This window comes from Scyliorhinus torazame, chromosome 15 (genome assembly GCF_047496885.1).
Source record: "Scyliorhinus torazame isolate Kashiwa2021f chromosome 15, sScyTor2.1, whole genome shotgun sequence".
In the NCBI taxonomy this organism is placed as follows: Eukaryota; Metazoa; Chordata; class Chondrichthyes; order Carcharhiniformes; family Scyliorhinidae; genus Scyliorhinus; species Scyliorhinus torazame.
In genome coordinates, this window is record NC_092721.1 from 55,659,890 (window position 1) to 55,684,258 (window position 24,369).

Consider the following 24,369-nt stretch of genomic DNA (forward strand, 5'->3'; position numbering starts at 1 on the left):
GATAGATGGGTGATGGTGAGAGGGGCTGGGAGGAAGCAGTCAGTACAAGGATCCCCTGTGGTCGTTCTCCTTAGTAACAAGTATACCGCTTTGGATACTGGTGGGGGGAGGGACTTACCAGGGGTAAGCCATGGGCTACAGGTCTCTGGCACAGAGTCTGTCCCTGTTGCTCAGAAGGGAAGGGGGGAGAGGAGTAGAGCATTAGTCATTGGGGACTCCATAGTTAGGGGTACAGATAGGAGATTCTGTGTGAACGAGAGAGGCACGCGGTTGGTGTGTTGCCTCCCAGGTGCCAGGGTCCATGACGTCTCGGATTTGTGTTTTCGGGATCCTTAAGGGGGAGGGGGAGCAGCCCCAAGTCGTGGTCCACATAGGCACCAAGTACGTAGATAGGAAAAGGGATGGGGATGTAAGGCAGGTATTCAGGGAGCTAGGGTGGAATCTTAGAGGTAGAACAAACAGAATTATTATCTCTGGGTTGTTACCCGTGCCACGTGCTAGCAAGACGAGGTATCGGTAGAGAGAACAGTTGAACACGTGGCTACAGGGATGGGGCAGGAGAGAGGGATTCAGAGACCTGGATAATTGGGGCTCATTCTGGGGTAGGTGGGACCTCTACAAACGGGATGGTCTACACCTGAACTAAAGGGGTACCGATATCCTGGGGGGGAAATTTGCTAATGCTCTTCGGGAGGGTTTAAACTAACTGAGCAGGGGGATGAGAATCTGAATTGTAGCTCCAGTGTACAGGAGGTTGAGAGTAGTCATGAGTAAGGTTTCAAGGTCGCAGGAGTGTACCGGCAGGCAGGGAGGTGGTTTGAAGTGTGTCTACTTCAACAACCAGGAGCATCCGGAATAAGGTGGGTGAACTTGCAGCATGGGTTGGCACATGGGTCTTCGATGTTGTGGCCATTTCGGAGACATGGATAGAGCAGGGACAGGAATGGTTGTTGCAGGTTCCGGGGTTTAGATGTTTCAGTAAGCTCCGGGCAGGTGGTAAAAGAGGAGGGGTGGCATTGTTAGTCAAGGACAGTATTACGGTGGCAGAAAGGACGTTTGACGAGGACTCGTCTACTGAGGGAGTATGGGCTGAGGTTAGAAACAGGAAAGGAGCGGTCACCCTGTTGGGAGGCCTCCGAAAAGTTCCAGAGATGGAGAGGAAAGGACTGCAAAGATGATTCTGGATAGGAACGAAAGTAACAGGGTAGTTGTTATGGGCGACTTTAACTTTACAAATATTGACTGGAAACGCAATAGTTCGAGTATTTTAGATGGATCAGTTTTTGTCCAATGTGTGCAGGAGGGTTTCCTGACATAGTATGTAGATAGGCCAACGAGAGGCGAGGCCACAGTGGATTTGGTACTGGGTAATGAACCAGGCCAGGTGTTAGATTTGTAGGTAGTGGTAGCACTTTGGTGATAGTGACCACAATTCGGTTACGTTTACTTTAGCAATGGAAAGGGATAGGTATATACCGCAGGGCAAGAGTTATAGCTGGCGGAAAGGCAATTATGATGCGATTAGATGCATCGCATGGGGAAGGAAACTGCAGGGGATGGGCACTATTGAAATGCGGAGCTTGTTCAAAGAACAGCTACTGCGTGTCCTTGATAAGTATGTACCTGTCCGGCAGGGAGGAAGTGGTCGAGCGAGGGAACCGTGGTTTACTAAAGTAGTTGAATCGCTTGTTAAGAGGAAGAAGGAGGCTTATGTAAAGGTGAGACGTGAAGGTTCAGTTAGGGCATTTGAGAGTTACAAGTTAGCCAGGAAGGACCTAAAGAGAGAGCTAAGAAGAGCCAGGAGGGGACATGAGAAGTCCTTGGCAGCTAAGATCAAGGAAAACCCTAAAGCTTTCTATAGGTATGTCAGGAATGAAAGAATGACTAGATAAGAGCAGGGCCAGTCAAGGACAGTAGTGGGAAGTTGTGAGTCAAGTCCGAGGAGATAGGAGAGGCGTTAAATGAATATTTTTCGTCAGTATTCACACAGGAAAAAGACAAGTTGTCGAGGAGAATACTGAGATTCAGGCTACTAGACTAGATGGGATTGAGGTTCATCAGGAGGAGGTGTCAACAATTCTGGAAACTGTTAAAATAGGTAAGTCCCCAGGGCTGGATGGGATTTATCCTAGGATTCTCTGGGAAGCTAGGGAGGAGATTGCTGAGCCTTTGGCTTTGAACTTTATGTCATCATTGTCTACAGGAATAGTGCCAGAAGACTGGAGGATAGCAAGTGTTGTCCCCTTGTTCAAGAAGGGGAGTAGAGACAACCCCGGTAACTATAGACCAGTGAGCCTTACTTCTGTTGGGGGCAAAGTCTTGGAAAGGATTATAAGAGGAATAATTTGATTAGAGATAGTCAACACGGTTTTGTGAAGGGTAGGTCGTGCCTCACAAACCTTATTGAGTTCTTTGAGAAGGTGACCAAACTGGTGGACGAGGGCAAAGCAGTTGATGTGTGTATGGATTTCAGTAAAGCGTTTGATAAGGCTCCCTCTGGTAGGCTATTGCAGAAAATACGGTGGCATGGGATTGAAGGTGTATTAGCGGTTTGGATCAGAAATTGGCTAGCTGTAAGAAGACAGAGGGTGGTGGTTGATGGGAAATGTTCAGCCTGGAGTTCAGTCACAAGGATCTGTTTTGGGGCCACTGCTGTTTGTTATTTTTATAAATGACCTGGAGAAGGGCGTAGAAGGATGGGTGAGTAAATTTGCGGATGTCACTAAAGTCGGTGGAGTTGTGGACAGTGCGGAAGGATGTTGCAGGTTACAGAGGGACATAGATAAGCTGCAGAACTGGGCTGAGAAGTGGCAAATGGAGTTTAATGCAGAAAAGCGTGAGGTGATTCATTCTGGAAGGAGTAACAGGAATACAGAGTACTGGGCTAATGGTAAGATTCTTGGTAGTGTGGATCAACAGAGAGATCTCAGTGTCCATGTACATAGATCCCTGAAAGTTGCCACCCAGGTTCATAGGGTTGTTAAGAAGGCGTATGGTGTTTACTTTTATTGGTAGAGGGATTGAGTTTCGGAGCCATGAGGTCATGTTGCAGCTATACAGAGCTCTGGTGCGGCCGCATTTGGAGTATTGTGTGCAGTTCTGGTCACTGCATTATAGGAAGGATGTGGAGGCATTGGTAAGGGTGCAGAGGAGATTTACCAGGATGGTGCCTGGTATGGAGGGAAGATCTTATGAGGAAAGGCTGAGGGACTTGAGGCTGTTTTCGTTAGAGAGAAGAAGGTTAAGAGGTGACCTAATGGAGGCATACAAGAACAAAGAATAAAGAACAAAGAAATGTACAGCACAGGAACAGGCCCTTCGGCCCTCCAAGCCCGTGCCGACCATGCTGCCCGACTAAACTACAATCTTCTACACTTCCTGGGTCCGTATCCTTCTATTCCCATCCTATTCATGTATTTGTCAAGATGCCCCTTAAATGTCACTATCGTCCCTGCTTCCACCACCTCCTCCGGTAGCGAGTTCCAGGCACCCACTACCCTCTGCGTAAAAAACTTGCCTCGTACATCTACTCTAAACCTTGCCCCTCTCACCTTAAACCTATGCCCCCTAGTAATTGACCCCTCTACCCTGGGGAAAAGCCTCTGACTATCCACTCTGTCTATGCCCCTCATAATTTTGTATACCTCTATCAGGTCTCCCCTCAACCTCCTTCGTTCCAGTGAGAACAAACCGAGTTTATTCAACCGCTCCTCATAGCTAATGCCCTCCATACCAGGCAACATTCTGGTAAATCTCTTCAGCACCCTCTCTAAAGCCTCCACATCTTTCTGGTAGTGTGGCGACCAGAATTGAACACTATACTCCAAGTGTGGCCTAACTAAGGTTCTATACAGCTGCAACATGACTTGCCAATTCTTATACTCAATGCCCCGGCCAATGAAGGCAAGCATGCCGTATGCCTTCTTGACTACCTTCTCCACCTGTGTTGCCCCTTTCAATGACCTGTGGACCTGTACTCCTAGATCTCTTTGACTTTCAATACTCTTGAGGGTTCTACCATTCACTGTATATTCCCTACCTGCATTAGACCTTCCAAAATGCATTACCTCACATTTGTCCGGATTAAACTCCATCTGCCATCTCTCCGCCCAAGTCTCCAAACAATCTAAATCCTGCTGTATCCTCCGACAGTCCTCATTGCTATCCGCAATTCCACCAACCTTTGTGTCGTCTGCAAACTAACTAATCAGACCAGTTACATTTTCCTCCAAATCATTTATATATACTACAAAGAGCAAAGGTCCCAGCACTGATCCCTGTGGAACACCACTGGTCATAGCCCTCCAATGAGAAAAGCATCCTTCCATTGCTACTCTCTGCCTTCTATGGCCTAGCCAGTTCTGTATCCACCTTGCCAGCTCACCCCTGATCAGAGGATTAGATTGGGTGGACAGTGAGAGCCTTTTTCCTTGGATGGTGATGGCTAGCACGAGGGGACATAGCTTTAAATTGAGGGGAGATAGAAATAGGACAGATGTCAGAGGTAGGTTCTCTACTCAGAGAGTAGTAAGGGCATGGAATGCCCTGCCTGCAACAGTAGTGGACTCGCCAACATTAAGGGCATTTAAATGGTCATTGGATAAACATATGGATGATAAGGAATAGTGCAGATGGGCTTTAGATTGGTTTCACAGGTTGGCGCAACATCGAGGGCCGAAGGGCCTCTAATGTTCTAATGTTCTAAAGTGATGCTGGGGCAGGTGAATCAAAGTCAGACCACCATGGGCACAGTGTGCAACTGGTGAATTTTTAAAAAAAGTACCTGAAGATACGGTGAGGTTTCTTGCTGATGAAGCCAGCAGGCATCACTGGTTTTCCTGCAAAAACTGACACTTAGCCACAATATTTGAAAATTGCGCACAATGAGTAGTTTAGGTCTGCGATTCACTGCCTAGAAGTGTGGTGGAGGCAGGTTTAATCGAAGCATTCAAGAAGGTATTAGATGATTAGTTGAATAGAAACAATGTGCAGGGTGAAAAGGCAGGGGATGGTAATTAGACCATCTCATGGGGGATCTCATAGGAACCTAGAAAATTCTAACAGGACTAAACAGGGTAGATGCAGGAAGGATGTTCCCGATGGTGGGTGTGTCCAGAACCAGGGGCCACTGTCTGAGGATACGGATAGACCATTTAGGACATAAATTAGGAGAAATTTCTTCAGCAGAGAGTTGTGAGCCTGTGGAATTTGTGACCACAAGAAGCAGTTGATTTCATAAAATTTACAGTGCAGAAGGAAGGCCACTCAGCCCATCGAGTCTGCACCGGCTCTTGGAAAGAGCACCCGACCCAAGGTCCACACCTCCATCCTATCCCCATAACCCAGTAACCCCACCCAACACTAAGGGCAATTTTGAACACTAAGGGCAATTAAGCATGGCCAGCTAGGCTTTCATGGGCGGCGCACCCTCGCCGGCAGCGGTATTCTTCGTTCCCGCAGCCGGCCAATAGGACATAGAACATTACAGCGCAGTACAGGCCCTTCGGCCCTTGATGGTGCACCGAACTGTGAAACCACTCTAAAGCCCATCTATATTATTCCCTTATCGTCCATATGTCTATCCAATGACCATTTGAATGCCCTTCGTGTTGGCGAGTCCACTACTGTTGCAGGCAGGGCATTCCACGCCCTTACTACTCTCTGAGTAAAGAACCCACCTCTGACATCTGTCCTATATCTATCTCCCCTCAATTTAAAGTTATGTCCCCTCGTGCTAGACAACACCATCTGAGGAAAAAGGCTCTCAATGTCCACCCTATCTAATTCTCTGATCATCTTGTATGCCTCAATTAAGTCACCTCTTAACCTTCTCTCTAATGAAAACAGCCTCAAGTCCCTCAGCCTTCCCTCATAAGATCTTCCCTCCATACCAGGCAACATTCTGGTAATTCTCCTCTGCACCCTTTCCAATGCTTCCACATCCTTCCTATAATGCGGCGACCAGAATTGCACGCAATACTTCAAATGCCGCCGCACCAGAGTTTTGTACAGCTGCAACATGACCTCATGGCTCTGAAACTCAATCCCTCTACCAATAAAAGCGAACACACCGTATGCCTTCTTAACAACCCTCTCAACCTGGGTGGCAACTTTCAGGGATCAATGTACATGGACACCGAGATCTCTGCTCATCCACACTACCAAGAATCTTACCATTAACCCAGTACTCTGTCTTCCTGTTATTCCTTACAAAATGAATCACCTCACACTTTTCTGCATTGAACTCCATTTGCCACCTCTCGGCCCAGCGCTGCAGCTTATCTATATCCCCCTGTAACTTGTAACTTCCTTCTGCACTGTCCACAACTCCACCGACTTTAGTGTCATCTGCAAGTTTACTCACCCATCCTTTCTACACCCTCCTCCAGGTCATTTATAAAAATGACAAACAGCAGTGGCCCCAAAACAGATCCTTGTGGTACACTACTAGTAACTGGACTCCAGTCTGAACATTTCCCATCAACCACCACCCTTTGTGAAATGAAAAATGAAAATCGCTTATTGTCACGAGTAGGCTTCAAGGAAGTTACTGTGAAAAGCCCCTAGTCCCCACATTCCGGCACCTGTTCGGGGAGGCTGGTACGGGAATTGAACTATGCTGCTGGCCTGCCTTGGTCTGCTTTAAAAGCCAGCGATTTAGCCCAGTGAGCTAAACCAGCTGTCTTCTTCCAGCTTGCCAATTTCTGATCCAAACTGCTAAATCACCCTGAATCCCATGCCTCCGTATTTTCTGCAGTAGCCTACCGTGGGGAACCTTATCAAACGCTTTACTGAAATCCATATACACCACATCAACTGCTTTACCCTCATCCACCTGTTTGGTCACCTTCTCAAAGAACTCAATAAGGTTTTTGAGGCACGACTTACCCTTCACAAAACAGTGTTGACTATCTCTAATCAAATTATTCCTTTCCAGATGATTATACATCCTATCTCTTATAAACCTTTCCAAGACTTTGCCCACAACAGAAGTAAGGCTCACTGGTCTATAGTTACCGGGGTTGTCTCTACTCCCCTTCTTGAACAAGGGGACAACATTTGCTATCCTCCAGTCTTCTGGCACTATTCCTGTAGACAAAGATGACTTAAAGGTCAAAGCCAAAGGCTCAGCAATCTCCTCCCAAGCTTCCCAGAGAATCCTAGGATAAATCCCATCCGGCCCAGGGGACTTATCTATTTTCACACTTTCCAGAATTGCTAACACCTCCTCAACACCTCAAGCCCTTCTAGTCTAGTAGCCTGAATCTCAGTCTTCTCCTCGACAACATTGTCTTTTTCCTGTGTGAATACTGACGAAAAATATTCATTTAGCACCTCTCCTATCTCCTCGGACTCCACGCACAACTTCCCACTACTGTCCTTGACTGGCCCTACTTTTACCCCAGTCATTCTTTTATTCCTGACATATCTATAGAAAGCTTTAGGGTTATCCTTGATCGTACCTGCCAAAGACTTCTCATGTCGCCTCCTGGCTCTTCTTAGCTCTCTCTTTAGGTCCTTCCTAACTCATTTGTAACTCTCGAGGGCCCTAACTGAACCTTCATGTCTCATCTTTACATAAGCATCCTTCTTCCTCTTGACAAGTGTTTCGACTGCTTTAGTAAACCACGGTTCCCTCGCTCGACCACTTCCTCCCTGCCTGACAGGTACATACTTATCAAGGACACGCAGTAGCTGTTCCTTGAACAAACTCCACATATCCATTGTGCCCATTCCCTGCAGTTTTCCTCTCCATCCGATGCATCCTAAGTCTTGCCTCATCGCATCATAATTGCCTTTCCCCCAGATATAATTCTTGCCCTGCGGCATATACCTGTCCCTTTCCATCACTAAAGTAAACGTAATCGAATTGTGGTCACTATCAGCAAAGTTCTCGCCTACCTCCAAATCTAAAACCTGTCCTGGTTCATTACCCAGTACCAAATCCAATATGGCCTTGCCTCTCGTTAGCCTATCTACATACTGTGTCAGGAAACCATCCTGCTCACATTGGACAAAAACGGACCCATCTAAAGTACTCGAACTATAGCGTTTCCAGTCAATATTTGGAAAGTTAAAGTCCCCCATAACAGCTACCCTGTTGCTTTCGCTCCTATCCAGAATCATCTTTGCAATCCTTTCCTCTACATCTTTGGAACTTTTCGGAGGCCTATAGAAAACTCCTAACAGGGTGACCTCTCCTTTCCTCTTTCTAACCTCAGCCCATACTACCTCAGTAGACGAGTCCTCATCAAACGTCCTTTCTGCCACCGTAATACTGTCCTTGACTAACAATGCCACACCTCCCCCTCTTTTACCACCTTCCCTGAGTTTACTGAAATATCTAAACCCAGCACCTGCAGCAACCATTCCTGTTCCTGCTCTATCCATGTCTCTGAAATGGCCACAACATCGAAGTCCCAGGTACCAACCCATGCTGCAAGTTCACCCACCTTATTCCCGATGCTCCTGGCATTGAAGAAGACACACTTTAAACTCCTTCCTGCCTGCCGGTACACTCCTGCAACTTTGAAACCTTACTCATGACCTCACTACTCTCAACCTCCTGTATATTGGAGCTACAATTCAGGTTCCCAAGCCCCTACTGAACTAGTTTAAACCCTCCCGAAGAGCATTAGCAAATTTTCCCCCCAGATTATTGGTACCCCTCTGGTCCAGGTGTAGACCATCCCGTTTGTAGAGGTCCCTCCGACCCCAGAATGAGGCCCAATTATCCAGAAATCTGAAACCCTCCCTCCTGCACCATCCCTGTAGCCACGTGTTCAACTCCTCTCTCTCCCTATTCCTCGACTCGCTAGCACGTGGCACGGGTAACAACCCAGAGATAATAACTCTGTTGGTCCTAGATCTAAATTTCCACCGTAGCTCCCTGAATTCCTGCTTTACATCCCTCTCCCTTTTGCTACCTATGTCGTTGGTACCTATGTGGACCACGACTTGGGACTGCTCCCCCTCCCCCTTAAGGATCCCGAAAAAACGATCCGAGACATCACGCACCCTGGCACCTGGGAGGCAACACACCAACCGCGAGTCTCTCTCGTTCCCACAGAATCTTGTATCTATGCCCCTAACTATGGAGTCTCCAATGACTAATGCCCTACTCCTCTCCCCCCTTCCCTTCTGAACAACAGGGATAGACTCTGTGCCAGAGACCTGTACCCCATGGCTTACCCCTGGTAAGTTTCCCCCCCCCCCCAACAGTATCCAAAGCGGTATACTTGTTACTAAGGGGAACGACCACACGGGATCCCTGTACTGACTGCTTCCTCCCAGCCCCTCTCACTGTCACTCATCTATCTTTATTCTTCGGAGTAACTATATCCCTGAAGCTTCTATCTATGACCACCTCTGCCTCCCGAATGGTCCGAAGTTCATCCAGCTCCAGTTCCAGTTCCCTAATGCGGTTTCTGAGGAGCTGGAGATGGGTGCACTTCCCACAGATGAAATCAGCAGGGACACTGACGGCGTCCCTCACCTCTAACATTCTGTAGGAGGAACATTGCACTACCTTCCCTGCCATCCCCTCTAGATAAAAAAAGAAAGAAAGAGCTTACCTGTTATTCACTCTACCCCTTAGGTTCAAGGAGGTGGAAGGGTGGGGGAACACTACAAGTATAGTGTCTAGGGTTTAGAAACTGCCCAACTTAAATAAAAATAAAACACTTAACCAGCAACCACTGCGTCCCACACAAAAACAGCAGTCAGCTGTTATTGGCCTGCGCAAACAATTTAAATCTTTACTATTTACCCAGCAGTCACTCTGTCCTCACTCCGACCGGATTCAGCTGGAACCTCCCTATAGTAATTTAAAAAAAAAATTTACTCCCCTTCTCAGCAAGCACTCACTCAGCAACCACTGCGCCCCGCACGATAATATCTGAGAGAAAATGAAAGAAAAGCTACTTACCAGTCACCTGCCAATCCCTTACTTGCAGGCTGTGACGTCACGGTTCAACTTCTTTCTACTTCTACCTGCCCTCGAGCCTTCCTTTTGATCTTTACAGCGGTTGTTTTTTTTTGGTTAGAGGAGCGGGTAGGAGGGAGAAACTGAAGAAGTGTTTCGGGATTAAGTGTCACTTGACAACAGCTCCTCCACAAACCACCTTGAAGTTAGGGTGACCACAACGCACGTATGCAAATTTCCCCTGCAACAGCCAATCAGCAGCTCTGCTCTACTGCCCTCTGCTGGATGCTTGTCTTCACTTGAACAGCTAGGGTCTCTTGCTCAAGTACACCTTGAAGTTAGGGTGACCACAATGCACGTATGCAAATTTCCCCCGCAACAGCCAATCAGCAGCAGCTCCGCTCTACTGCCCCCTGTTGGATAGGATTCCCTATTGTGACCGCCCCATGCCGTCGGTGGGTGTGCTCTACTGGCGGACCCGAGAATCCCGCCGACGGAGAATTCCACACTGTATCGTTTCAAGTAGCAGTTAGATACAGCATTTGAGATGAAGGGGTTCAAAGGATATGGGGGGAAAGCAAGATTAGGCTATTGACTTGGATGAATAACCATGAACGTAATGAATGGTGGAGCAGGCTCAAATGACCGAATGGCCTCTTCTGTTCCTCTTCTTTGTGAACCATAATGCTTGTTTGGAAAGCTGGTGCAGACACGATGCACCAAATGGCCTCCTCCTGCACCATAACATAGGGATCTTGGGGTCCACGTACATAGATTCCTCAAAGTTGCCATCCAGGTTGATAGGGTTGTTAAGAAGACATATGGTGGCTTTTTTAAATCGGGGGATTGAGTTTAAGAGCCGCGAGATTTTGCTGCAGCTTTATAAAACCCTGGTTAGACCACACTTGGAATATTGTGTCCAGTTCTGGTCGCCTCATTCTAGGAAGGGTGTGGATGCTTTAATGCAGAGGAGATTTACCAGGATGCTGCCTGGACTGATGGGCATGTCATATGAAGAAAGGTTGAGGGAGCTAGGGCTTTTCTTATTGGAGTGAAGAAGGAAGAGAGGTGATTTGATTGAGGTGTGCAAGATGATGAGAGGCATGGATAGAGTGGATAGCCAGAGACTTTCCCCCAGGGCGGAAATGGATGTTACGAGGGGACATAATTTTAAGGTGATTGGAGGAAGGTATAGGGGAGATGTCAGAGGTATGTTCTTTACCCAGAGAGTGGTGGGTGCGTGGAATGCACTGCCAGCGGAGGTGGTGGAGTCAGAGTCATTCGGGACATTTAAGCGACTCTTGGACAGGCACATGGAAAGCAATAAACTGAAGGGTGTAGGTTGGATTGATTTTAGATTTGGATAAATGGTCGGCACAACATCGTGGGCCAAACAGCCTGTACTGTGCTGTACTGTTCTATGTTCTATAACAATTCTGTGTCTTGGTGAACCATTAGTATGCAGAGAGGGATAATTTACGAGAGTATGTTTTCATATTCTGTAAATTGGAAGACATGGAAGAAAGTAACTTGAACTCATTGTAAGTCCAAAGATGTGCAGGTTAGGTGGATTGGCTATGATAAATTGCCCTTAGTGTCCAGAATTGCCCTTAGTGTTGGGTGGGGTTACTGGGTTATGGGGATAGGGTGGAGGTGTTGACCTTGGGTAGGGTGCTCTTTCCAAGAGCCGGTGCAGACTCGATGGGCCGAATGGCCTCTTTCTGCACTGTAAATTCTATGATATGAAAGTGCTGATATCCCTTTCTGTGCTGATTTGGTGGTCTTAACACATGTTACAAAATCTTCCCCTTTTCTACAATGTTTACATTTTAACATTCTCAGATTACCAGAAATCTGAAACACGCAGTCTTCCCAAGGGTTTTCTCTGAAAGCAAGTTTAACTTTTTTCGATTGTTTTCAATCATTCTGTATGAATATATTAATTTACTTTTTATTAAAATATAAAATATTACCTGGCATTTCTTTTGCAGTGAGTTTGTAGCGGAAGAAGATAATGAAAAATTCTGGCAGTTTGTTGACACTGTCAAGGAAATAACATATCTTCATGGAGGTGAGATTATTTTGTATATCTCACAGTGAAGATCCATGCTGCCAAATTTGGAAATTTTGGCAGGAAGGAAACTGCAGTGTTGCAAATGTAATGATGGGGAGTCTGATATAATTGTTACAAAGAGAATTTAAACATTGAACTCCAAAGGATAAAATACATTAATTTTCGAATTTATACATAGAGTAAGATATTTCTCTGGACTGTCTACCTCAGGTCCCGGGACTGGGAGATGGCTTTATTCTCTGAATTCCTTTCGCTTATAGTGTTTTCTGGGCCTTCCTCTGTTTCCCTGATCTTTTATGTGGGGCCTGGGGAGCGAGGGTGGAGGGGGAGGTTCTGGACATGGCCTCGAAGAAGGCTGTCCACAGCCCATTGAGTCTGGGATAGGACCTGAACCGATAGGTGTGGTTGGCTGGGCCCTCCTGACATCGCTCGCGCTTGTCCTCCATCTCTGGGAAGAATCTGCTCATCTGTGTCTTGGTTAGGTGCGATCTGTGCACCACCTTGAGTTGCATTAGGCTTAGCCCTGCACAAGAGGTGAAGTTGATCCTGTACAATGACTCGATCTAGAGTTCTCCCCCTATCTCCATGCCTAGTTGCTCCCCCCATTTCTGTGGCGCTACGTCCAGTGGGGTCTTGATCTCTTCCAAACGTTGTCCGCCACATTTGTCTCCGCCCTGCCGTCCCCCCCCAAGCAAGTCCCCTGCTAGCATCCTGTCCATTAGGGTGTGTCCGGGTAGCTGGGGGAACGTCTTGGTCTACTAGCGGAGATTGTCTTGCAGCTACAGGTATCGAAAGTTGTTCCTTTTTGGGAGTTAGAACATCTCCCACAGTTCGCCCAGGATCGCTACTCTGCTGCCTACTGTCCAGGTCCATATTCCTTACTGTCAGTACTCTTCTGTCCTCTTTCCATGTCTTGAACATGGCGTCTATCCAAGCTTATGGGGCGGGATTCGCCGCAGGCGGGTTCTCCGTTGCACCAGCAGCGCACCCTGTTTTCAGGTGGCGTGGGTGGTCACAATGGGAAATACCATTGACAGGTGGCAGGAACGGAGAATCCTGCTGCCGGTGAGGGCGGCCGCCTTGGAAAACGCAACTGGCCAACCGGAGAATCCAACCCATGCTTCTTACAGTTGGGGGCCTCCATAGCATTACCACTGAGCTTAAAGTGGCACACTAACTGGTTCCAGGTCTTTAATATGACTACTACCACCAGGCTCCTAGAGTATGTGTGCGGGGGTTGGCTGGGAGCAAGGCGGTGGCGATATCCCAGTACAAGAGGCCTCCGCCATTTGGACCCATTCTGCCTCCGGCTCATCCAGCCACCCACTCAACCTCTGTGCGTTTGCTACCCAATGGTAGAATAGGAGGTTTGGCAGGGCCAGGCCTCCCACGTGGCGCCTGTTATGGGCCAGGGTTTAGAGAACCCCAAAGTGTATCATGGAGTTCACCTGACCCACGACTTTTACTAGATTGTGGTATGGGGAGCACACGGCCCACTCAACAGGTGTGGTGCAGCGGAAATTTAAAAATAATTTTTAAAGCAAAACAATGTTTATTACATGAACTCAGTTAACCTTTTTAAAACATACAGTGAACATTTTAGCAACCATTAATTCAAATACAACCCCCAAAGAATACAACATTCAAAGTACCATTCTACAGTGAATGGTAGAACCCTCAAGAGTATTGAAAGTCAGAGAGATCTAGGTGTACAGGTCCACAGGTCACTGAAAGGAGCAACACAGGTGGAGAAGATAGTCAAGAAGGCATACGGCATGCTTGCCTTCATTGGCCGGGGCATTGAGTATAAGAATTGGCAAGTCATGTTGCAGCTGTATAGAACCTTAGTTAGGCCACACTTGGAGTATAGTGTTCAATTCTGGTCGCCACACTACCAGAAGGATGTGGAGACTTTGGAGAGGGTGCAGAAGAGATTTACCAGAATGTTGCATGGTATGGAGGGCATTAGCTATGAAGAGCGGTTGAATAAACTCGGTTTGTTCTCACTGGAACGACGGAGGTTGAGGGGCGACCTGATAGAGGTCTACAAAATTATGAGGGGCATAGACAGAGTGGATAGTCAGAGGCTTTTCCCCAGGGTAGAGGGGTCAATTACTAGGGGGCATAGGTTTAAGGTGAGAGGAGCAAGGTTTAGAGTAGATGTACGAGGCAAGTTCTTTACACAAGAGGGTAGTGGGTGCCTGGAACTCGCTACCGGAGGAGGTGGTGGAAGCAGGGACGATAGTGACATTTAAGGGGCATCTTGACAAATACATGAATAGGATGGGAATAGAGGGATACGGACCCAGGAAGTGTAGAAGATTGTAGTTTAGTCGGACAGCATGGTCGGCACGGGCTTGGAGGGCCGAAGGGCCTGTTCCTGTGCTGTACATTTCTTTGTTCTTTGTAATACTTAAACTTTCCTTCCAACATCCATAAGACAAAAATCCTTTTTACAGAAGCACATCAGGTTTAAATTCTCTACTGAAAGTAGTTATCACTCTGAATTCACCAAATGATCTAGAGATAGCCTTTAGATTGCAGAGATATAAAAATTACACCTTTGGCTGGCTTCAGCTCCAACACTAAAACAAAACCAAAAAACACAGACTCACCCAAGCTTTTCCTCAGAGAGAAACTAAAAAGCAGAGCCAGAGCTCAGCTCCACCCACACTCTGACATCACTGCAGCCACTTGAGCAGACAATCACTTCTTAAAGTGACATTCCCATGATACCTCAGGTGGCGGCTATGAAGGAATAAATCGCACACTTGGTGGCTCCCCTTGGGTCGGACGTTTTCCCCCGATTTTTTTACCGGACTTGAATTGAAAAATTGATGACAGAGGCAATTGTGTACTGAATTCCCACATCGGTGCATGGAGAGGAGGACTAGAAGTGCTCGCAAAGGCAGAAACAGATGAACGGAGAAGGCTTGGGCTGAAGCTGCGACGGGTGGAAGCATGGCGGAGGACCGGACCTCTGGCTTGTCGACCCAGCGGTCAACAGAGCAGCTGATGCAAGTTACCCAGGTGGGCTTTGCCAAGCAGAAACGGGACTGCTTGGAACCGATTAAGAGCGGCTGGAGCTTAGATTGGATGCCCAAGATCGGGCGATCCAGATCAGGCGCTGGCTGACCAAGAGGAACATCAAACTGCGGTGGAGTTGGAGGCGGGGATGCTGAGAGACCAGCAGAAAAGACTCCTGGAGAAGGTGGAGGACCTAGGGAGGAGGTCCCGCCGGCAGAACTTGAGAATCGCGAGCTCCAGGAGAAGTCCGAAGGAGCGGACGCTGGGGCATACATAGCGGACATGTTCGAGAAGCTGCTGGGGGATGGGGCATTCTCCTGACCCTTGGAGGTGGACAGAGCTCACCGAGCACTTGTAAGGAAGCCGCAAATGGGAGACCCCTCCCGAGGGCAATGGTGGTGAGATTCCACAGGTACTTGGATAAGGAGCGCATTTTACAGTGGGCCAAGCAGACACGGAGCTGTAAATGGGACAACAGTATCCTGTGGATCTATCAGGACCTGAGTGCAGAGGTGGCCAGGAGAAGAGCGGGCTTTAACCAGATCAGGTCGACCCTTTTTAAGAAGAAGGTGAAGTTTGGACTGCTATATCCGGCCCTTCTCTGAAGCGATGGACTTCGCGAAAAGGAAAGGACTGGTGGTGGACTGAGAACTTTTGAACTTTGTTGCAAAGTTCATGTTTTAAAAAGTTTCTCGTTTTTCGTTTTGTGGATGCTATTTGTATTGATTTGGGGCCAGTTGCAGAGCTGAGTGAGTTAAAGTTTACATTTGCACTGTTGGGGGATGGAGGTGTGTTTGTTTAGATGTTGGATCTCTTGCTGGATCTCTTGCTTGATCTTTTCTTTGTTAGCGTTTTTCCCCCTTTTTTCTGTCGGGCAATTGTCATTGGAATATGTATGTATGAGCTGGTGGGGGGGGGGGGCAACAATAGGTGGGAGACTTTCTGGCGCCGGGGGGGCAATAGGTGGGAGACTTTCTGGCGCCAGGGGTGGGGGCCACCAAGCTAGCTGGGTGGGCTAGCTTACGGAAAGGGAGTGAGGGGTGAGCAGCTATTAGGCTTATCAAAGGAGTCGATTTATATTGTGCTGTTATTTAGGGGGGAGGGGGGAATATCTTCTGCTGGCGAGGGAGGGACTGTGGCTTAGGGACAGAGATGAGATCGGGGGCGGTGGCTGCCTGGGGGCGGGCCGGTGGAGGCTGGAGACTGGCCCAAGAAAGGGCATGGCTGATCGGCGAAGGGTGTGGGCAATGAGCCCCCCAACTAGGCTGATCACCTGGAATGTACGAGGGCTAAATGGGCCAGTCAAGCGGGCACGCGTGTTCGCGCATTTGAGAGGACTGAAGGCGGATGTGGTAATGCTGCAGGAGACGCACCTTGGAGTAGCTTATCAGATTAGATTGAGAAAAGATTGGGTCAGTCAGGTCTTTCACTCGGTACTAGATTGGAAGACTAGAGGGGTCGTGATCCTGATCAACAAGCGGGTGGTGTTTGAGGCGGGTAGAATGGTTTCGGATATGGGAGATCGTCACATTATGCTCAGTGGGAAATTGGAGGGAGTGCAGATGGTACTAGTAAATGTGTGTGCGCCAAATTGGGACGATGTGGAGTTCATAAAGAGGATGCTGGGGAAGATACCGGACCCGGACTCGCATAAGTTGGTCATGGGAGGGGACTTCAACAACATTATTGACCCTAGTTTAGAGCGGTCATGCACAAAAACGGGTCGAGTGCCAGCAATGGCAAAGGAACTAAAAGGGTTCATGGAGCAGATGGGGGCGTGGAACCATGGGGATTTGGGCAGCCGAGGGTGAAGGAGTTCTCCTTCTACTCACACGTGCATAATGTGTTCTCCCGGATCGATTTCTTTATTTTGAGCAGGGCTTTACTGACAGGGGTGGTGGACACGTGGTACTCTGCGATCACAATCTCAGACCATGCTCCGCACTGGGTTGACCTACAGGTTAGTAAAGACAACAAAGAACAAAGAAAAGTACAGCACAGGGACAGGTCCGTCGGCCCTCCAAGCCTGTGCCGACCATGGGGCCGTCTAAACTAAAATCTTCTACACTTCCTGGGTCCATATCCCTCTATTCCCATCCTATTCATGTATTTGTCAAGATGCCCCTTAAATGTCACTATTGTCCCTGCTTCCACCACCTCCTCCGGCAGCGAGTTCCAGGCACCCACTATCCTCTGTATAAAAAACCTGCCCCGTGCATCTCCTCTAAACCTTGCCCCTCGCACCTTAAACCTATGTCCCCTAGTAATTGACCCCTCTACCCTGTGAAAAAGCCTCTGACTATCCACTCTGTCTATGCCCCTCATAATTTTGTAGAGCTCCATCAGGTCGCCCTTCAACCTCCATCGTTCCAGGAGAACAAACCGAGTTTATTCAACCGCTCCTCATAGCTAATGCCCTCCATACCAGGCAACATCCTGGTAAATCTCTTCTGCACCCTCTCTAAAGCCTCCACATCTTTCTTGTAGTGTGGCGACCAGAATTTAACACTGTACCCCAAGTGTGGACGAACTAAGGTTCTATACAGCTGCAACATGACTTGCCAATTCTTATACTCAATGCCCCGGCCAATGAAGGCAAGCATGCCGTATGCCTTCTTGACTACCTTCTCCACCTGTGTTGCCCCTTTCAGTGACCTGTGGACCTGTACACTTAGATCTCTCTGATTGTCAATACTCTTGAGGGTTCTACCATTCACTGTATATTCCCTACCCTCATTGGACCTTCCAAAATGCATGACGTCACATTTGTCCGGATTAAGCTCCATCTGCCATCTCGTCGCGTAAATCTCCAAACGATCTAAATCCTGCTGTATACTCTGACAGTCCTCATCGCTATCCGCAATTCCACCAACCTTTGTGTGGTCCGCAACTTACTAATCAGACCAGTTACATTTTCCTCCAAATCATTTATATATACTACGAACAGCAAAGGTCCCAGCACTGATCCCTGCGGAACACCACTAGTCACAGCACTTCAATCAGAAAAGCACCCTTTCTTTGCTACTCTCTGCGTTCTATGACCTAGCCAGTTCTGTATCCATCTTGCCAGCTCACCCCTGATCCCGTGTGACTTCACCTTTTATACCAGTCTGCCATGAGGGACCTTGTCAAAGGCCTTACTGAAGTCCATATAGACAACATCCACTGCCCTACCTGCATCAATCATCTTTGTGACCTCTTCAAAAAAACTCTTTATCAAGTTAGTGAGACACGACCTCCCCTTCACAAAACCGTGCTGCCTCGCGCTAATACGTCCATTTGCTTCCAAATGGGAGTAGATCCTGTCTCGAAGAATTCTCTCCAGTAATTTCCCTACCACTGACGTAAGGCTCACCGGCCTATACTTCCCTGGATTATCCTTGTTATCCTTCTTAAACAAAGGAACAACATTGGCTATTCTCCAGTCCTCCGGGACATCACCTGAAGACAGTGAGGATCCAAAGATTTCTGTCAAGGCCTCAGCAATTTCATCTCTAGCCTCCTTCAGTATTCTGGGGTAGATCTTAATATTTTTCAAGACGCCCAACACCTCGTCTTTTTGGATCTCAATGTGATCCAGGCTCCAGACTCAACATCCACCAATTCCTTCTCTTCGGTGAATACTGATGCAAAGTATTCATTTAGTACCTCCCCCATTTCCTCTGGCTCCACACATAAGATTCCCTTGCCTGTCCTTCAGTGGGCCAACCCTTTCCCTGGCTACCCTCATGCTTTTTATGTACGTGTTAAAAGCCTTGGGAATTTCCTTAAACCTATTTGCCAATGACTTTTTGTGACCCCTTTTAGCCCTCCTGACTCCTGGTTCCTTCCTACTTTCCTTATATTCCACACAGGCTTTGTCTGTTCCCAGCCTTTTAGCCCTGACAAATGCCTCCTTTTTCTTTTTGACGAGGCCTACAATATCTCTCGTTATCCAAGGTTCCTGAAATTTGCCGTATTTATCCTTCTTCCGCGCGGGAACATGCCGGTCCTGAATTCCTTTCAACTGACATTTGAAAGCCTTCCACATGTCAGATGTTGATTTACCCTCAAACATCCGCCCCAATATAGGTTTTTCAGTTCCCTTCTAATATTGTTATAACTAGCCTTCCCCCAATTTAGCACATTCACCCGAGGACCACTCTTATCCTTGTCCACCAGCCCTTTAAAACTTACTGAATTGTGGTCACTGTTCCTGAAATGCTCCCCCACTGAATCTTCTACCACCTGGCCAGGCTCATTCCCCAATACCAGGTCCAGTACAGCCCCTTCCCTAGTTGGACTATCTACATATTGTTTTAAGAAGCCCACCTGAATACTCCTTACAAATTCTGCCCTGTCCAAGCCCCTAGCACAAATGAGTCCCAGTCAATATTGGGGAAGTTGAAGTCTCCCATCACCACAACCCTGTTGTTTTTACTCTTTTCCAAAATCTGTCTACCTATCTGCTCCTCTATCTCCCGCTGGCTGTTGGGAGGCCTGTAGTAAACCCCCAACATTGTGACTGCACCCTTCTTATTCCTGATCTCTACCCATATAGCCTCACTTCCCTCTGAGGTGTCCTCCCGTAGTACAGCTGTGATATCCTCCCTAACCAGTAGCGCAACTCCGCCACCCCTTTTACATCCCCCTCTATCCCGCCTGAAACATCTAAATCCTGGAACGTTTAGCAGCCAATCCTGCCCTTCCCTCAACCAGGTCTCTGTAATGGCAACAACATCATAGTTCCAAGTACTAATCCAAGCTCTAAGTTCATCTGCCTTACCCGTAATACTTCTTGCATTAAAACATATGCACTTCAGGCCACCAGCCCCGCTGTGTTCAGCAACTTCTCCCTTTCTGCTCTGCCTCAGAGCCACACTGTCCCTATTCCCTAGTTCTCCCTCAATGCTCTCACTTTCTGACCTATTCGTCCCGTGCCCACCCCTCTGCCATACTAGTTTAAACCCTCCCGTGTGACACTAGCAAACCTCGCGGCCAGGATATTTATGCCTCTCCAGTTTAGATGCAACCCGTCCTTATATAGGCCACACCTGCCCCGGAAGAGCTTCCAGTGGTCCAGATAACAGAAACCCTCCCTCCTACACCAGCTGTTTAGCCACGTGTTTAGCTGCTCTATCATCCTATTTCTAGCCTCACTGGCACGTGGCACAGGGAGTAATCCCGAGATTACAACCCTAGAGGTCCTGTCTTTTAACTTTCTGCCTAGCTCCCTGAACTCCTGCTGCAGGACCTCATGCCCCTTCCTGCCTGTGTCGTTAGTACCAATATGTACAACGACCTCTGCCTGTTTGCCCTCCCCCTTCAGGATGCCCTCTACCTGTTCGGAGACATCCTGGACCCTGGCACCAGGGAGGCAACATACCATCCTGGAGTCTCTTTCACGTCCACAGAAGCGCCTATCTGTGCCCCTGACTATAGAGTCCCCTATTACTATTGCTCTTCTGCGCTTTGACCCTCCCTTCTGAACATCAGAGCCAGCCGTGGTGCCACTGCTCTGGCTGCTGCTGTTTTCCCCTGATAGGCTATCCCTCCCGACAGTATCCAAAGGGGTATATCTGTTCGAGAGGGGGACAACCACAGGGGATTCCTGCACTGACTGCCTGCCCTTTCTGGTGGTCACCCATTTCTCTGCCTGCACCTTGGGTGTGACCACATTTATATAACTGCTATCTATGACGCTTTCCACCACCTGCATGCTCCTAAGTGCATCCAATTGCTGCTCCAACCGAACCATGCGGTCTGTGAGGAGCTCCAGTTGGGTGCACTTTCTGCAGATGAAGCCATCCGGGACGCCGGAAGCCTCCTGGACCTGCCACATCTCACAGTCAGAGCACTGCACCCCTCGAACTGACATTGCGTCAATTAATTAGTAAATTAAAGTTAAAAGTTAAAATTTAAAAAAACAAGTTACTGTTAACTATCTGTTTCCTAGCACTAGATTTCTACTATAAATGTGAAAGCTAAATATAGTACTGTCCGATCTCTGGCTTAGACACCCCTCTAAATTATCATAGATTATCATAGAATTTACAGTGCAGAAGGAGGCCATTCGGCCCATCGAGTCTGCACCGGCTCTTGGAAAGAGCACCCTACCCAAGGTCAACACCTCCGCCCTAACCCCATAACCCAGTAACCCCACCCAACACTAAGGGCAATTTTGGACACTAAGGGCAATTTATCATGGCCAATCCACCTAACGCGCACATCTTTGGACTGTGGGAGGAAACCGGAGCACCCGGAGGAAACCCACGCACACACGGGGAGGATGTGCAGACTCCGCACAGACAGTGACCCAAGCCGGAATCGAACCTGGGACCCTGGAGCTGTGAAGCAATTGTGCTATCCACAAGGCTACCGTGCTGCCCAAGATAACTTTTAGTTCTGTTCTAAGTTTTATGTTCGGGCTATACATCAAGTTTGTCAGTATAATAATCACTTATTGCCACAAGTAGGTTTCAATGAAATTACTGTGAAAAGCCCCTAGTTGCCACATTCCAGCGCCTGTTCGGGGAGGCCGGTACGGGAATTGAACCTGTGCTGCTGGCATTGTTCTGCATTACAAGCCAGCTGTTTAGCCCACTGTGCTAAACCAGACCCAAATGAAAATCGCTTATTGCCACGAGTCGGCTTCAAGGAAGTTACTGTGAAAAGCCCCTAGTCCTCACATTCCGGCGCCTGTTCGGGGAGGCTGGTACGGGAATTGAACCGTGCTGCTGGCCTGCCTTGGCCTGCTTTAAAAAGACAGCGATTTAGCCCAGTGAGCTAAACCAGCTGTCTTTAATTATAATTAATTATAGTTAAGTAATTATGTTTAATTAGTTACCATTGCTTAATTTTTTAAATTTAGTGTAGATTCCCAACCAGCCACTCAGGTCACAGCTTTTCTGTGATGTCGCTTCAGTTCACCCCCCCCCCCCCCCCCACACACACACAATTTGAAAAGGCAATAAAAGTAAAAATGAGTAAAAATCACTTACTTATCTTCTGAGGGTCTCAGATGTTCTCAGGTTCTCTCCCTGCTGATTAAAAATTACAGGCCAGAAGAAAGAGAGAGAACAAAACAGTAGGGAAAAAGCACCTTCTCCCACTCTTCACCGAATTACCTCACTGCACCAAATTACCAAGTTTCAAATTCTCACTCTGTCTGTGTCTCACTCACTCAGGCTGTGTCTCTTTGACCTGTGCAACGCTTACTGAGTGCGCTTTCTGTCTGTCTTTTATACAGACTTAAGGGTGACTCACACTAAAACTGCAAAGAGAAGAATACAATGTGTACCTTTGTGCCCCTAAACAGGCCTCAGGTGACTGCCAGATAACTGCCTCTCAGCAATTCGGGTGGGGGCAGCTTCAGCCAATCAGACACTAATCTACACTGCACGTTTAACTGAAAAACAACAGAATTAGATTTATCACTTACCTTTCCTGGTTACCTCACTGCACCAAATTACCAAGTTTCAAATTCTCACTCTGTCTGTGTCTCACTCACTCAGGCTGTGTCTCTTTGACCAGCACAACGCTGCTTGTTACGCTTCTACAGTAAGTCCGTCAGTGGAGCGATCACACTGCTAGAATTCGGTACAAATTCCCGGTAAAATCCACTCATACCTGGAAATCGCAGTATTTCCCGTCGCGTCGAGGGAATTGGGAACTCCCCAATAACTTTTGGTTTCACATCCCATGGGACCATTCAACCCTGTCCGATTGTATGGCCAAGGAAAGTGACTTGGGCTTTTCCAAATTCACTTTTGCTTAGGTTTATCGCCAAACCCGCCTCCTGAAGTCGATCGAATAACTCCATCAAATGCTTCGGATGTTCTGTCTAGTGATATGCATCACTGTATATACACAAGAGGTTAAGGTAAATACACTACAACTAAGTAACCGCTAGAGGGAGCACCAGAGATGTGCATATAAACGTCAACGAACAGGAAGTAGTCTCTCTCTTCACAGGAACGGCAGCTGGTGAGCAGAACATAGACAGGCAGCTCAGATGTAACATAGTCTAAGCGCTGGAGAGAGAACAAACGCATAGAAAAACAGCATCTACTTCAACTGTAAGACTGCGAGCTTTATTCAGACACAAGGAATAATACATGGTACCAGAATCAGGTGACTTCAGAATGCTTACTAGTAAAGTTACACAAGATGCAGACAAAGCACGATCGAAAACAGAAGAAAACACGGACGTGGGGAGACTTCGCTGAGTCGATGCAACTCGTTGGAACTCCACCGCAGCTGAAAACAGCCAGTAATTTAAGTCATAGTTGGAAAATCTATGACTGGGGGGCAGCACGGTAGCATAGTGGTTAGCACAATTGCTTCACAGCTCCAGGGTCCCAGGCTCGATTCCCGGCTTGGGTCACTGTCTGTGCGGAGTCTGCACGTTCTCCCCGTGTGTGCGTGGGTTTCCTCCGGTTTCCTCCCACAGTCCAAAGATGTGCAGGTTAGGTGGATTGGCCATGCTAAATTGCCCTTAGTGTCCAAAATTGCCCTTAATGTTGGGTGGGGTTACTGGGGTATGTGGATAGGGTGGGGGTGTGTGCTTGGGTGGGGTGCTCTTTCCAAGAGCTAGTGCAGACTCGATGGGCCGAATGGCCTCCTTCTGCACTGTAAATTATATGAGAAAATCTTTAAACAAACGTTCGAACTGTATATCGTAGCTAAAGAGTTGAGCGCGGCCTCAGAAGAAATTAAAATAGCACTCCTCCAAGCAGGACATAAAGCTAAAGAAATCTATAACTGCTTTAATTACTTCAAAGGCGAAGACAACACCAAATTAGAAGTAATACTTAAAAAAATTGACGATTACTATAACACCAGTAACAATGCTGCTTGAAGTCATTCAATGCTTAGAGACCAAATTGCACAGGGAATGAGTGTTGAAAAACTCAAACAATCATCAGAACAGAAAGGGTTAATGCTGGAAATCGCGATTGACAAGTGCAGATCGCAAGAAAAAAATAACTTTATGTTTTTAACAAGAAACAAACACGAAAATGTTCTTTTCCACGGGTCTGAAGAAGTTAAAATGGCGTCTGAGCAAATTTTAAACAGCCCGGGGAACAAAAGACGCAAATCTGGGTCTGCTCATGCGCAGGAAATGGCAGCCGCGCATGCGCAATTGAAAAAAGACGTTTTCGATTCAATTGAACAAAAAGAGCGCACACCTCAAAGAGGGATCTGCATATGTGCAAGCCGTGCATGCGCAGTTTACGAGAAAGCGCACAGTAAAGGAAAAGCGATTTGCTCATGTGCAATCCATTCCCATGCTTTACGTCACGAGCGCCATGACGTCTGAGGCCCCAGACTCCACTTAAAGGGGAAATGTCCGAAAATGGAA

The 24,369-nt window shown here is 47.6% G+C and overlaps 1 protein-coding gene across 2 annotated transcripts in view; it reads left to right on the forward strand.

The window, feature by feature from the left end:
- The window catches only part of LOC140391602 (UDP-glucose:glycoprotein glucosyltransferase 2-like), a 731,169-nt gene that overhangs the window by 36,258 nt on the left and 670,542 nt on the right, over positions 1-24,369 (forward strand). For both annotated transcript variants that reach the window (XM_072476257.1, XM_072476258.1), the window contains exon 3: positions 11,917-11,996. In XM_072476257.1, the coding sequence (XP_072332358.1) occupies positions 11,917-11,996 (80 nt within the window). The remainder of the gene's footprint in view (positions 1-11,916; positions 11,997-24,369) is intronic.